Source organism: Rhinichthys klamathensis, unplaced genomic scaffold, assembly GCF_029890125.1.
Source record: "Rhinichthys klamathensis goyatoka isolate OS25496 unplaced genomic scaffold, OSU_Roscu_1.1 h1tg000201l_1, whole genome shotgun sequence".
In the NCBI taxonomy this organism is placed as follows: Eukaryota; Metazoa; Chordata; class Actinopteri; order Cypriniformes; family Leuciscidae; genus Rhinichthys; species Rhinichthys klamathensis.
In genome coordinates this window covers 545,422-560,000 of record NW_026606727.1, presented here as the reverse complement: position 1 = coordinate 560,000, position 14,579 = coordinate 545,422, and the positions used below count along the sequence as shown (strand labels likewise).

General features: G+C 37.7%; 2 protein-coding genes across 3 annotated transcripts in view; one reads left to right on the top strand and one right to left on the bottom strand.

The window, feature by feature from the left end:
* Positions 1 to 1,622, top strand: part of si:dkey-219c10.4 (high affinity cGMP-specific 3',5'-cyclic phosphodiesterase 9A) — an 8,945-nt gene extending 7,323 nt beyond the window's left edge. The window contains exons 12-14 of the mRNA XM_056263232.1: positions 129 to 233; positions 347 to 493; positions 1,385 to 1,622. Coding sequence (XP_056119207.1) covers positions 129 to 233; positions 347 to 493; positions 1,385 to 1,558 — 426 coding nt within the window. The 3' untranslated portion in view covers positions 1,559 to 1,622. The remainder of the gene's footprint in view (positions 1 to 128; positions 234 to 346; positions 494 to 1,384) is intronic.
* Positions 1,623 to 6,430: 4,808 nt separating this feature from the next.
* Positions 6,431 to 14,579, bottom strand: part of cacnb4a (calcium channel, voltage-dependent, beta 4a subunit) — a 34,512-nt gene continuing 26,363 nt past the window's right edge. For both annotated transcript variants that reach the window (XM_056263182.1, XM_056263181.1), the window contains 12 exons: positions 13,948 to 14,064; positions 13,132 to 13,254; positions 12,896 to 13,023; positions 10,619 to 10,695; positions 10,287 to 10,306; positions 10,030 to 10,110; positions 8,988 to 9,046; positions 8,793 to 8,902; positions 7,895 to 8,046; positions 7,647 to 7,742; positions 6,879 to 7,064; positions 6,431 to 6,777 (listed from right to left, as the gene is read on the bottom strand). In XM_056263182.1, coding sequence (XP_056119157.1) covers positions 6,514 to 6,777; positions 6,879 to 7,064; positions 7,647 to 7,742; positions 7,895 to 8,046; positions 8,793 to 8,902; positions 8,988 to 9,046; positions 10,030 to 10,110; positions 10,287 to 10,306; positions 10,619 to 10,695; positions 12,896 to 13,023; positions 13,132 to 13,254; positions 13,948 to 14,064 — 1,413 coding nt within the window. In that variant the 3' untranslated portion in view covers positions 6,431 to 6,513. The remainder of the gene's footprint in view (positions 6,778 to 6,878; positions 7,065 to 7,646; positions 7,743 to 7,894; positions 8,047 to 8,792; positions 8,903 to 8,987; positions 9,047 to 10,029; positions 10,111 to 10,286; positions 10,307 to 10,618; positions 10,696 to 12,895; positions 13,024 to 13,131; positions 13,255 to 13,947; positions 14,065 to 14,579) is intronic.

The window sequence follows — 14,579 nt, the reverse complement described above, 5'->3', positions numbered from 1 at the left end:
ACATTATGTTCAGAAAACGAAAAATGTTGTTTAAATCTAGTTTAGCTGCAATAAGTGTTCAGAGTTTAGGACTGTTGTTGACAATGATCCACTTTAAGGCACTTCCTGTCCGGCTGCCTCTTTCGCAGTTGATGATGATCATTATTAAAGTAAGTGACATCTCCAATGAGGCCAGACCCATGGATGTGGCAGAACCGTGGCTGGACTGTCTGCTGCAGGAGTTCTTCAATCAGGTACTGTAAATATGGCTAACATCTGGTTTTTATGCACTTTGTATAATAATCAAACCTCTCCCAGTGTCATGTACAAATTTCATTTTAAACAATAAACTGACATCTTTGTCCAGAGTGACATGGAGAAGTTGGAAGGTCTTCCTGTCACCCCGTTCATGGATCGAGACAAAGTGACCAAACCGTCTTCTCAGACTGGTTTCATACGCTTCGTTCTCTTTCCTCTCTTCATCGAACTGGCTAACCTGTTCCCCTGTCTGGAGGTGAGGAAGTTCCCAGAGGAACATGTTTGTGACATAACTTTCAGAGGTAATCAGGTAATCAACATTTTTAGGGAAAGATTTTGGGCTGGTTTTCATTATTTTATATTCATCATATATTCTCAAGGTTTTGACGGAGGGATTTGTTAATGTATCATTCACCTGATTTATGTAAGTAATTGTTCCAAAAAACATGGTTAAAACATTTTTTTTTTTATTTACTGTTGACAGGCTATTTCTGATTTTATACTTTTCACCTATGGTATCTTGCCTTAAATCAGGGGTGTCAAACTCAGTTCCTGGAGGGCCACTCTCGACTGTTTCTGAAATCGCCCCTTATATACCGCAGTTACATACTGGCTATTTGAGGAGACATCCATTTGTAGTGGTGTCCGAAACAATAGTGGACGTTATCGAGTGCACTCATTCAATCCATAATGCACCACAATATGTGTAGGCTACCACTGATGTATTAGAGAATAAGAATACCCATAATTGTTTTTTCTAAGGCACATTTATTAAAGCCACTTTAATGTCCTAATTGAACTAAGGGTATAATCCTGGCTTAAAGGATTAGTTCACTTTAGAATGAAAATTTCCTTTACCCTACTCACCCCCACGTCATCCAAGATAGTCATGTCTTTCTCCAGTCGAAAAGAAATGAAGGTTTTTGAGGAAAACATTCCCGGATTTTTCTCCATATAGTGGACCTCAACGGTTAACAAACGGTTTGAACGTCCAAATTGCAGTTTTAATGCAAATTTCTGATGCGATGTTGTCTAATATTGCTTTTAATCGCGAAAACCTGTTCTGTGGAAAATGTGAATATTCCTTCATGCAGTTCTTTGGATCATGTACAAATATTTTTAACACTTACTTCTAACCTTCTAACAGCAACACATTATTGACCCAGTGCAGAAAGCCCTGGATTATTACACAGAGATGGAGAAAGCTCTGGAGAGGGAGAAACAGAACCGGACCCCGAGTGAGGTGGTCAAGCCCAGCACCTCAAAAGAGCCAGAAGCTCATCCAGAACCCAGTGGGACGACAAAACCAGTCAACCTGTAATCTAACCTCGGACTGTTAAATGTTCATTCTATGATGAAAGTTGTGCTTTAAGGCTTAAAGTACATGTATTTATGCTACTTTTACCAGCTAAATGTACTGTGTATAATAAATACATGTTTTAATAGTGGAGGGCACAAGTGAAAATACTATTTTCCCTTTTTCTAATTTAATATAAAATAATTCATTACATCAGCACAAGTTTATTGAAAAATGTAATGAATTTCAGAATATTTTGCACGCCACTCTTTTGCTTTAATGACAGCATCTGGAATTGCACAGTCAGCCCAGAGGATGGCGCTACTAGAAGCTACAATTTCTTTGCCAGAAGAGAGGAGGCTAAACATTTTCCATTAAATTATGAAAATAAGAGATGTCACTAATTACATTCAATAAATTGTAATAATTGACTGAAGTAGGTCTGAAATATAGATTGTAAGATCCTGGTCACAGGTTTACTGCCACTGATTTTTCAATGGGTCAAAAACAGAAATGAAACCATCACAAGACTTTTACATCCAAATTTATTTTACAAAAGAAAACTTACTTCTCTTTACACATCTATTTCCCAAAAAACATATAGTGTTTCTTTAATCTGATGATGCAAATGGAATATTATGCATGCAGTTTTGCATCACTCTCAAATACCATCCTGCACAAGTAATACCCACAATTCCATTTGAAGCTATTAAGTTGCAGGTAAGAGGCAGGTAAAGCATTAGCATGCAGCACTGTACACATTTGCATAGTAAATGGCTGTCATTTATTTTGGATTAATTTCTCATCGTCCTTTACCAACATGCCGTTGCATGAAACAGAACTTTCACTGAGGAACAAAACAAAAAAATCGATTCTCAGGATGGAAGGGTCAGTGAAACTCATTCACCATGGTTTTACCGGGGTAGTGGTGTGATTATAGGAAGTACATCATTTGTTTTTACAAAATGAATTAGGTCTGATCAGTTGTTGAACAATTTAACCACATACAGAATGACATTTAAAACTAAATATAGGATGAATATGCTTAACACACATTTAAATACATCCCCAGAGCTCTCAAAGAGGCACAGAAAGAAACTTTCTGTTTGCAAAAGTAAAAAAGAAAAAGAAAATACCTTATTAAAAAGTTACGGCATAAAGTTACAAACAGGGAATGTCTTGATGTCTTGACTGAAATTGAATATATATATATATATATATATATATATATAAAGCAATGCTGGTCCTGAGTGTTGGCTACAATACTGACACCAAACATGATTTAAATTTAAAATGTAGACCAAAGGACCTTGAGATGTAATTATGGCATATACACAAAAATGTGTTTCTTTACCAAAAACAAAAATAAAAACCTCCAAAAAATTATGTACATCTGGAAACAACAATATATATTAACTATTGGTTAATTTGACAATGTCCTCAAATAGAAAGAGGTTTCATAAATAGACTAAATAATGTCTAGATTGTTATTTTAAGCACACGATTCAACAGTCAACTGTAATTTTAACTATAAATAATTTCATAACAATACTGTTAGTCAACTGGTTCCCAGTAACAGCCCAATAAGGTCCCAATTAAACCCATTTATAGTGTGAATCCTCACATTCTACATGACTCAGAGAGTGGTACATAACCTGCTTTAAACAGGACAGATGAATTGTGTTTTTTCTATAATAGTTTATGAAATATTGCACATGGATAATGGAGGTGGGCAGGGGAAATGGGGGTGGCAGTGATCAGAGAATAAGGACACTTTACCCAAACTACATCGACTTCTACTCGCCCCTCAAATCCAGTAAGAAACGTTTAAAAAACGTTCACTGAATGTTATCTAATGCTACGTACAGTATATTCTGAAAATAGCCTACTGACAGACATCATTTCTTTCTTACTGGTTCTGCACATAGCAAATCCAGTAGTTTATTACTATCAAAGCTACCTCTTCATATAGGCTAAATGCTCTCAGGTAGAACTTAAAGCAGAATGGAAACTGGGTCAATCCAGTCATTTCCACACCAATCACATACAAAAACATTTAGTATTAACACTCAGATATGATTAAACCAACTATATGAAGCCACTGAAGGATAAGTATCAACACTGCTTTTGTTCTCTCTCTGTGCATTACAAACGCACACACAACACAACACAATTAAGGTAATCAAGCCAGATCGCAGAACTGTTGTGATTTGTAATACCAAGAAACGAGTCGAGAAAAAATGCACATGTCAAGATCCAGACAACATTTAAATAACTGTGCTAACATCAAATAGAAGCATTGTCTGGAGCCATTTATCACAATGAATACAAAAAGACAAATAACAATGCGATGGACAATTGTCAAATAAGAAAAATAAAATCGGAAAAAGTCAGTTACATAAACCATCAGCACAACCAAGTAGTTTTGCACATGCAAAGGCAGAACGCATGATTTGATCAAATGAGCACTTAGAAATACAGTGAGTGAACAGCTTTTTGCAAACAGGCCCAATGAAAATCATTCAAGAAAAAACATGTTTTACAGATAAAGCTTTCACGCTGTGTTTTGTGTTATGTACTCTTAAGCTGCGTCCGAAATCGCATACATTATAGTAGGTACTACATTTGGTTTGAAACTTACTTCGCAACGGTTAAAAATGTATGTTCTATGTAGTATGAATGAAATTCGAACGTACTACATCCACCATTTCGTCATTGTCATGTGACATACGGCGCCAGTTGCATCGCTTCACTGCCATTCATAAATCCTCTCCCGTGGCCTCATGGGATAGTAAAGTGTCCATCAAACGCGCACTACGGAATCTCGCCGGAAATAGTAGGTCATCCAGGTACTTTTCGCCTACTGTTTTATGAATTCGGACATACTACTCGGATCACATACAGTGTTTCGCCAATGAATAGCATGGAAGTAGGCATATTCGGACGCAGGGTTATTTTAATATTCTGGTTCATTTCCTTTAGTTCCTGTTTCCCTGAACTGTTTAGTTTCAGATTCCTTGGTTACTGATTATGTCCTCGTTTGTTTCCTCCTTGGTTATATATTATTATCACCTGTGCATCTTTATATTTGCGATGTATATACTCCCTTTTCAGTTCAGTACTTTGTCAGTTCTCTTTTATGGATTACCTTGGTTTGCTGAGTGTTACATATTTATAGATAATGACTCCTAAGTCTCACCATGCGTGCTGCAAGCCAACCCGTGACAAAACAATGCATTTCCTTTTACAGCTTGTACGTTGTATCTTAGTTTGTCTAAAGTCCAATTTTAATTCTAGTACTCCGTACCTCCTACAGCAACCAGAGACTATACTATTGGTCAGGCACGCACTAAATAGTTCAAGATTAGTAATAGTCATAATAGTTAATGACTGTTTCATAAAGCTTAATAGGGCAGGGGAACTTTATCATGACTCAATGACAGAATGGATCTCCACTCAGCTGCCACATATGTCTATGATACACAGTATTGTGCCATTTCAGTCAGAAAATAGAATGTAATAGGCAGCTCAAACCAAACTCCTGAGAATCTCACAAAACATGCTCAGGTAACATTTCACAAAAGAAAAAAAAAGTTATCATTTTATGATATATATATAATTAAAGTAAAAAAAAGGTATGATTATATAGCATAAAGAAAATAATATAGATATAATGAATTATTTTATTTGACCAAATAATTGAGTCTTTAAAGTGATAAATCCACCTGATACGGTTTGTCTGGCCTAATTTCTTTGCAATAGAGGCTGCGTCTGAAAACTTAGGCAGCTGACTAGTTGCCTCGTGCCTTATCAGGCAATGACTTTGTAGGCAGCGTTTGCACACGAAGGTACCTAACAAAACTGATTTCGGACAGACTTCTGAGGCAGCGTAACGGTTTAATGATCTACAGCATAATAGAGCAAGCTTTGGTGATAACTAAGCAAATATTGAATCGCTACAATTAGTGATTTCTCGCTAGAAATGACATCACAAGTAGATTTACACCCAAACTGACTACCAACCGCAACTTTCAGATGCCATCTTTATTTCTTACTTCTCAGCTGTCACGAATGGAACGCACAGTATTGTGCGATATCAAAGGCAGCGAAGGATACATGCTCCCTGCCTTCAAAAATCAATCAGATTAAGCTATCTCACGAAACAGGAAATTAAGCCTTGCCTTGATGCCTTCCTACCTCGGAATGCATCCTCCGATGGCAGCGTTTTTAAGCTTTCGGACGCAGCCAGCATCTCCCATGTAGGCCTGGGGAAAGCGCTGAGCGAACTATAGGCATTATGGTGTGCATAAAAAAGGACAATTTGTTGCAACATTTTGTATTCTGCTTGAAAAGTGTCTGATGACATTGACTGGGGATAGCATCACTACGAAAATAAGACCAGGGGAAAAGAAACCTCTTAGATTTGGTCACCTAGGAAGCTTTCTGCTCCGGACCTGAGGCTGTCTGACTCTGGGCCACCAAAAATATACTAAGACAGGAAGAAACAGACCAGTAAATGCATGACAGTTCCATTGGCTACTGAAATCATGCAAAAAGGCTCTGTGCTGATTGGCTCTTGGCACCGCTGAGCATTTCTGCATGCCGGCACTAGTTCAGGGTGAAAATTAGCATGCCACCACAAAGACTCCTGCGAATATAGACAGTGCAGGGCTTTGGTTAGCAATTAGATGCAGAGCTTAAGCCTCAACTAGGAGAAATTGGATGGAACATATGGTGCTATAGTTCTCACTCCTCCCGGAGAGCATCTTATCTCAAGCATTGCAGATAAAATCAGCACCCCCAACTGCCTACAGTAACAAAAGATGCTCATGGCTGCAAACAACTGCCTTACATAGATGGACCGGGTGCTTGGATTTTGCCTTTAGTTAAGAGTGAACGCAATGCACTGCATTTTCAGAGAGAGCTAACACAATTACATGAGAGATATCTCATAGCTCTGGCTGTACTGGTTTGGATGTTCAGAGTCTATGCCGCGAGTCGTTACTGTAGCCCCCAGGGGAGCCCCGGTTGCGGTGAGGTTTGTATGCGTCTTGATAGGGATCATGGTAGTCCTCCTCTACAAGAGGGTAGTGGTCTCGACTTTGCTGGGAGCTGGAGGACAGGCGGTTATTACTCTTCTTTTGCCGCTCGTTGTTGTGGTAGTTCTCATCGGAAGTCATCAAGCTGTGTCGCTCCATTGGAGAGTTGTCGCTGATGTGATTGCTGTTTTTATTTCTTTGACTCTGTTGAAAGGTCACCGGTATCAGCTGTTTCTACACGTTCTAATTAGCATATTGAAATATTCAAAACTAATTTTCTGGCTAAGTCCCAAGCCTTCACTCACCTGTAGTCCTGTGATGGCTGTGGGGTACGGTGAGAGCACAGTGGAGCCCAGGTTGCGGCCCAGCAGAGGGTTTAGTGGGGTGCTGAGGGAAGTGTGAGTTGCGCGCCAGTAGGCCTCCAGAAATTCAGCCAGATGTTCACATGCATCCTCGAGCTGGTTCTCATCCAAAATGACATCAAACATTTCCTGGAATGGGGCAGGAACAGCAACCTAGTCAATGTTTTATGATATGTCACATCCTTAATTTTCAATGTCTTCCATCCAAACACCTCCCTCCCTTTTGGCACATAGCGTCCACTTTTCACAACCCAATGAAATCCCAATTAAAGATTAAAAAAAAAAAATCTTGTCCCAATAAATAAATGTTTCACTCAGAAATACACAGTCAAAAGTTTGTGGTTAGAAAGATTTTTTTTTTTTTTTTATTCTAAGAAAAGAATACATAGCAAGGATGCATTAAATTGATTAAAAGTGACAGCAAAGACATGTATAATGTTACAAAATATTTCAACATTTAAAATAATAAGAAATGTTTCTTGAGCAGAAAATCAGAATATTAGATTGATTTCTAAAGATCATGTGACACTGAAAACAGGTGTAATGATGCTGAAAATTCAGCTTCGGATTACAGGAATAAATTACATTTAAAAAATATATTAAAATAGAAAGTAGAGTAGTACATGTCAGATTATGAAAGTAAAATGGGTTGTGAACACTGTCTTCAACAGAGAAGAATCGGACTATGTTCAGATTACTCTGGATACTCACTGGAGGACACTGAGCTAATTTGTCTGCCGCCACCAGTTGTACATTTAAATGCTTGCTTTGAGACTTCCCACGTGATTTGATCAGCCGTTGCAATACCTGCAAGCACACACAATATTACTGTTGAAGACAGAGACAACATCATTCAACTAACAGATACTGTTAATACTTCTTTAAAATCGGTGTTAAAGAAATGCAAAGGGGATGGTAAAAAAACATTATTTTATTGATAACTTTTTTTTTTTTTTTACCTTGGGAGAAGACACTTTGACATGGACAATAATGGGAGCTAAAGAAGTCTTGATGAGCTGGGCTGGATGGTTGATCGTGTCGGCATCCAGCACAACCAGCTGAAGGGATCTTGCCAATTCAAAGATTCGCTCAATCTCACTCTGAACCTCCGCTGTCAGAAAGAGGAAAAATTCACAAAAACCAAGTGTCAGCAGGATGTCAACCCAAAGGTTTTCCGGAAACCTTTTAGTTGGACGGTCGTCTAATGTTTTTTAAAAATGTTTCAGAATGTTCAGAGAACATTAAAAAGTAACGTTTCCATTATTTATGCAAAAATAATCAAATTGGATGTTTCCTCAACATTCACATAACAAAAAAACATTTTTTTATTTATTTATTTATTACATTCTTTTTAAACATTCAGAGAACTTTCAGAAAGAAAAAAAAACATTTTCATAACTTAATGGGAATCTTAGTTCTTGGAAACTTGGATATTTGGGAACATGCTGATTTACTAGTAGGAAATATTTAATCAAAGGGATACTCCACCCAAAAATGAAAATTCGGTTATCATTTACTCACCCTCATGTTGTTCCAAATCTGACTTTCTTTCTTCTCTGGAACACAAAATAACATATTTTGAACAATGTTGGTAACCAAATAGTTTAGGTTCCCATTGATTTCCATTGTATGGACAAAAATTACAATGGATGTCAATAGGAAACAAAAGTGTTTGGTTACCAACATTCTTCAAAATATCTTCTTTTGTGTTCTGGAGAAGAAAGAAAGTCAGGTTTGGAACAACATGAGGGTGAGTAAATGATGACTGAATTTTCATTTTTGGTGAACTATGCCATTAAACTAACTTATGTTAGTTAAATGCCCAATGGCAATAACTGTAAAAAGGAGCTGACATACCCAGGTTGGATCTGGTGTTGGATCTCTCAATGATGGCTCTCTTACTAGGGTTATTCAGCACAGATCTCTTGGCTAAAGAGATATCTGCAGTTACTCTTGTGATTGATATCCTATAATTAGGAAATAAATATGGTGAAATTATCACATTGACAAGAAAGGTATTCGAAATCCACAACATTAAAAGTTGACCCTCACCTGCCTTCAAACCTGTGTTTCAGGAAGTCAAATAGTGCTTTCTGCATCATATCTGTCACCTGTGTTCAAACCCATGAGGGCAGGAGAGTAAACACAAGGAACAAAAATGCATATGTAAAATAATGCGATCATCAACATTAAACAGCATATAAATCAAAACTGCCTAATGTTACTGAATGAAATGTTGATCCAGGACGAGCTATAAGACTGTGAAGCTTTGAGGTGTCGATGGACTCTATCTACTCCATCAATGTTTTGATCATTTGAATCTGACCCAGACGTAGTTTTTGACAAAAGCACAATTTTTCTCAGCTTTTTGCTCAAAATGTTGCTTTTTTAATGAAACTTACCCACATTCAAGTGTTGATAAAAAAGAATGCATAAAGCTAGAATAAAACTGGGTTTTCTTGTTTAAAAGCAGAGACTATTCTTTCTTTTGATATATTGCATGGTCAGATATTCATATAACAAAATATTCTGGGAAATGATCAAAAATGCTGGCGGTAGCTGGCAACTTAAAAAACAACAACAACAACAATGCTTTTTTTAAAAGAGTTAAGAAGCAATGGGAAACATCTACTGTACTTCAACAGCATCTAGCCAGGAAACAACCAAAATATGCAGTCTGTCTTAAATAAAGTTTGTGAAGGAGCAGATGACATACAGTATATGCTTGCATAAAGAAATTAAATGAGCAAACAGCCGTTTAGCATTCACAGATCAATCATGATATACGCTTCAAGCCTTGCATGCCTTGAGATCTCATCTCTAATATTCAGATGGTGCATGCTAACACACTTGTCACACTGATTTCTGGGATGGTGGTTGTTTTTTTTCTGTTTCTAATTTCAAACCATGCTCCATTTTTGAGACTGGCATGTTGTACCCAGAAGGTTGTTGCCTTGGCAACTCTGCTTGGAGATGATGACTGCTATTCAGTGACAAACCGACATCCCCTCTCGCTTGCTGCTTAAGAAGTGGTGCCTTGGTTACCATGTCTAAATATACACACGCACACACCATAGGGATTGGGGAGACCTACCTCATATCCTTTAAGTGATGGGCCAACTAAGACCACCGGCCTCATGGAAGGGACCACATCGTATGGAGGAATGTGCTCGGCCTGCAATATAACAGCAATTTAGACGCAAAATAATATTCTGTTTATTTGCACTACAATAACCCCATATTGATTACTACATGAAAAACCCTGCAATGGCTCGAAACAGCAGTCTGTAACAATAATAGGGCCATTTTACAGAATTTATAGAATTGACAAATGAAATACAATGAACTCACCACTTTCTGTTTCTGTTTACCTGGGATGGTGAAAAAGAGGAATTTTAAAAAGCAGATTTTTTAAATCAGACACAAAACCAAATACTGTACATCAAAATCAGATGTACATCTACTATTTAAGAAAAATAAAAAATAAAAAAAAGAATTCAACATATTTCAATGTCTAGCATTTCTTCTGTATGGTTTTTAATACATTTCATAAATGTTCCATAATCACTGCTATTGTAAAAAAATCAATTCATTCCATAATTTCTCTGGAAATTGCTATAAAATCAGCCTGTAAATCTGAAGTGATCTGGAACCCTTTAGTAAGGGTAAAGACTGAAGCTGACCTGCAGAAGCAGGGTTGGGCTTGAAGCTACCTGACACCATTTCACCCAGACTGGAGGAGGAGTTTCCACTGGACTTCCTGTGGGCGCGGAGTAAAGAAAAGAGCAAATTAGAGTTAATATTACAGTAACAGACATTATGTGATGGAGAGACCTTTCACTGTTTTTATTGTGTTCGAACTGCTCTTATGCATATTTTAATATTTACGTGGGGTTCGCTGGTTTATATTCCTTGTTTTATCTGAGTGGGCGTGGCCTTAAAAAGAAAGCACGAACCTAGGGAAACGCTCATATTAACTAATTTATGGAAATGTTTTTGCAAGTGTATGTTTTGGCTTTATCCATCCTTTTTTATTGTGTTTACTGATGTTGGTTTTCACTCTTGTTCTTAATCATCTTATGTATTTATTTATGTATTTATCATATGGTGAGGCAAGAGTTAACTTTAAAAACGGTATGTTCCAATTAGTAAGAGCAGGAAAGATGTGTATTTAAGATGGCTGTCACTAGCAGCAAGAGGTGGTTTTAGAGTAAATTTGAACACGGTTATTGTAGTGCTTGGTGAGCGCAGTGAATTGCTGAAGAGGGAACTGTTTTTAGTACCTAGCAGTTCTAGTTTTAAGACTGTTTTTATTAATAACCTTAGTTTTATTTACTCTCTTAACCATATTTATTTGCACATTTTGCACATCCACTTTAAAAACATATTTTTGGACACCAAAATCGCTTCTGTGTTTACACCGTGATCCTTCTTGTGACCCCTTAGGTCCCTATCATACATAATATATGATATACTACTATTATACTGTATATTATACCAACTATACCTACTTTTTTATAATAGTTTTTAATACAAAAATGTGAGCTTATCACATTGCATGTCTAATCAGAGTCCAGCTATCTCAGAAATGAAGAGTCATTTTGTTTTTAATTACATTTTGTGTGAAATTTTGTGGCAATACGATCAAATCAAGTTTTGCATTTTTAATCTAATTTTGGGTACATTTTTGGCAGTCTGTATCAAGAAAAAGATGTTAGCAGCTAGAATAGTGTATGCTATAAATGTATACATTTCATCTGTTATATTTAATGCAAGTAAATTATTATTATTTGATCCTTATTTTAGAAACACTACTTCCCCCCCTTTGTTAAGGAAAGAACAGCAATGAAGTATAAATGCCTTTGTCCTTCAAACACTATCAGAGAGAGTGGTGAGGTATAACTACAGCGTGACTCAAAAAGAGAATGCAACATCTCATTCAAAGGGTTTATGTGTCATTTCTTTAAATAAATATCTACAAGTATATGAAAGGACATTGCACCAATTCCAAAATTAGTTGGCCCATGAATACCTATCTTGTGTTCAAAATAGAACAGCGCTGCAGCGAACAATGAGGAGGTACAAGGGTATTTGTAATCATCTTGGAATTTGGCTTTTGGAATTACACAGTGGAAATCTCTTCTGTCTGTGTGAGTTGTTTTGTGTGTGGACTGGAGCGTGGTGTTCGGATCCCCCCACTTTGGTCTAGTTTGGTTTCAGTTTGGAATCAGGGTTTCGGAGATTCATGCTCCAGCATGCTGTTTTGAGTCATACCCTCTTCTGTCCGTGTGTGTTGTGTTCAGTGTAGCACGTTCGTGTTTATTTTCGGCCTCGTGCTTTCATGTTGTCATGTTTTGTGTGGACACAGTCGGTTGACTGTGCGTTCGTGCCCTGTTTTGTTTGAGCACGTGGCTTGTGATTGAGTTCACCGGCAATGTGCTTTTATTTTTGTCATGTTTGTTTCTATGTGCCATGCGCTCTCCCGTCTATTGTCTTGACCCCGCTCTTCTTGTTATCTGATTATTGATTGCCCCACCTGCTCTCCCTTGTTACCCTCCTGATTTCTTCTCCTATTTCTTCTCTTTGAGTTTGCAGTCCTGTGCCAGCTCGTTGTCTAATGTTCCCGTAATGTGTTTCCTGAGTGCCTTGCCTGTTCCTGGCCTTCCCTGCCCAGTCCAGCGGCCAGTCATGTTTTCCCCCACGGGGGAGTTTTATTTGTTTTTGTTTTATTTTTATTGTTAAATAAAGCCCATAACTCATCTTGAGTCCTCGCCTCATCCCTTACCCCAAACCCTGACAATAATACATATCTTTGCACCTCAAGAGCTGTTTGTGATGTTTGAGTTGGGGGAGGTGTGAGTGCCATTATTGCGCTAGGTGCCAATAATGTTGCAGAAAAGACATACTTCACCTATAAGGCTTGGTGTAACAATCATTACTCTCATGTTCTCCAGTCTTACCCGTGGAAGCGGCCCCTTTTTTGCTCCTGCTGTAAGCGAATGTTCTCCAGTTTTAAGGGACTGGGGATGAAACCGATATCACAACCTTCCTTCACCAGTCGCCCAATCCACCAGTCATTGTTGTACTTCTGTGGAAATACAGAGAGGACAAAGGAATGTGTATAAAGTCCATTTATAAACTTTCTAATATGTGAAGACAGCTAGACAGGCTCTCATTATATTAATGCCTTCGTCACCTCCTTGATGTGAAGGAAGTCTTTTGCATCAAAGGAAATGGCAGTGCCAGCGACAGGGACATCCTCATCTAGGGCACCACAGTAGCTGACGTTTGTTCTCACAGCGAAGGCCACTGCCTTGGCCTGAGATAGATATACAGTAAAGCACATAGTGATGAATGGCATATCAGTGCTGTTTTAATCACTACAAATTTGGTTCTCCAGCAACCAGATAATTGCATCAGAAAACATTTTAAAGATGACATATTATGCCCTTTTTCAAAGTGTTGATTTTGTTTTTGGAGTCTACTAGAATAGGTTTTCATGAATGTAAGAAAAAAAAAAAAAAAACATTTTTCACATATTTTATATTGTAGCAGCACTTCTCTTCTCAGTCTGTCAGAAACGCTCTGTTCCTGCCTCAATAAAGCCCCTACTTCCGAAAAGCACAATGTGCTCCGATTGGTCGGCTGGACCAGTGTGTTGCGATTAGTCATAACCGTGAGTTTCAACACACAACTTACGCAACTCAACCAGGCCGTGCCCCTTGTTTTGCATGGGAATTATTTAAATGATGGATATTGTGACGTGAATGTTCCCGGAAGAAAAATTAAGACTACAATTGAGGCGTCTCAGAAACAGTGCTTACTGATATATAGAACAACTCCCTTTGGAGTGGACTTTGTAACTTTGCAGACCTTTTTCATATTTTCAACATTATACACTAAAGAAAGCTGAAAATGTAAAAAAGAATAACAGGAACCCTTTAACAATTTGGATAATTCAAAAATAAAAAAGGCATAAATACAGATATATCTCTGGTTAAGACAGTCTGACCTTTGCCCTCTCCAGCTGAACGGTGGCCTGCTGTTCTTTCTCCTGCCTGCCGCCCTGCTCCTCGTCCAGAGAGACATCCGAGTCAGACGGTCTGCTAGTGTAGGAATCGGCGGAACCCTGCACACACATGCGAATACCTATCAATGTATTGTCATTCCCACAAATCCACTAAACAAAGGAAGCCCTTAATTTGCTCTTGCTTGTCAATACTGACAAACATGTATTATACTATGCACTCAGTAATTTTATTATTATATCTAAATAGGTTTAGCCTGTATTGAAATGTTTTGGTTTTAAATAACTTTTCATTGCAGTGCATCAAGCAGAAGCTGATAGTTTTACTAATATCTCATGATTAAGGGTTGGAAAAACCTTAACAGCCATAAAAATAGAGGGATAGTAATAGTGAAATGACACATTATCAAGGAGAATGTGGTAAGCATGAATGTCTTCATGGGATAGGGAGGGAGTTTAAATGACTGGTAAGATAAAAAGGTAAGATAAATGAGTACTTAGTTGTGTATCACTGCAATATTTCTTCCACCACATAATTAAAAAACAGACCTTTTGATTAAAAATTACAGTACTGTAATTATCATACACTAATGTTGTCAATTACACAATACACTATA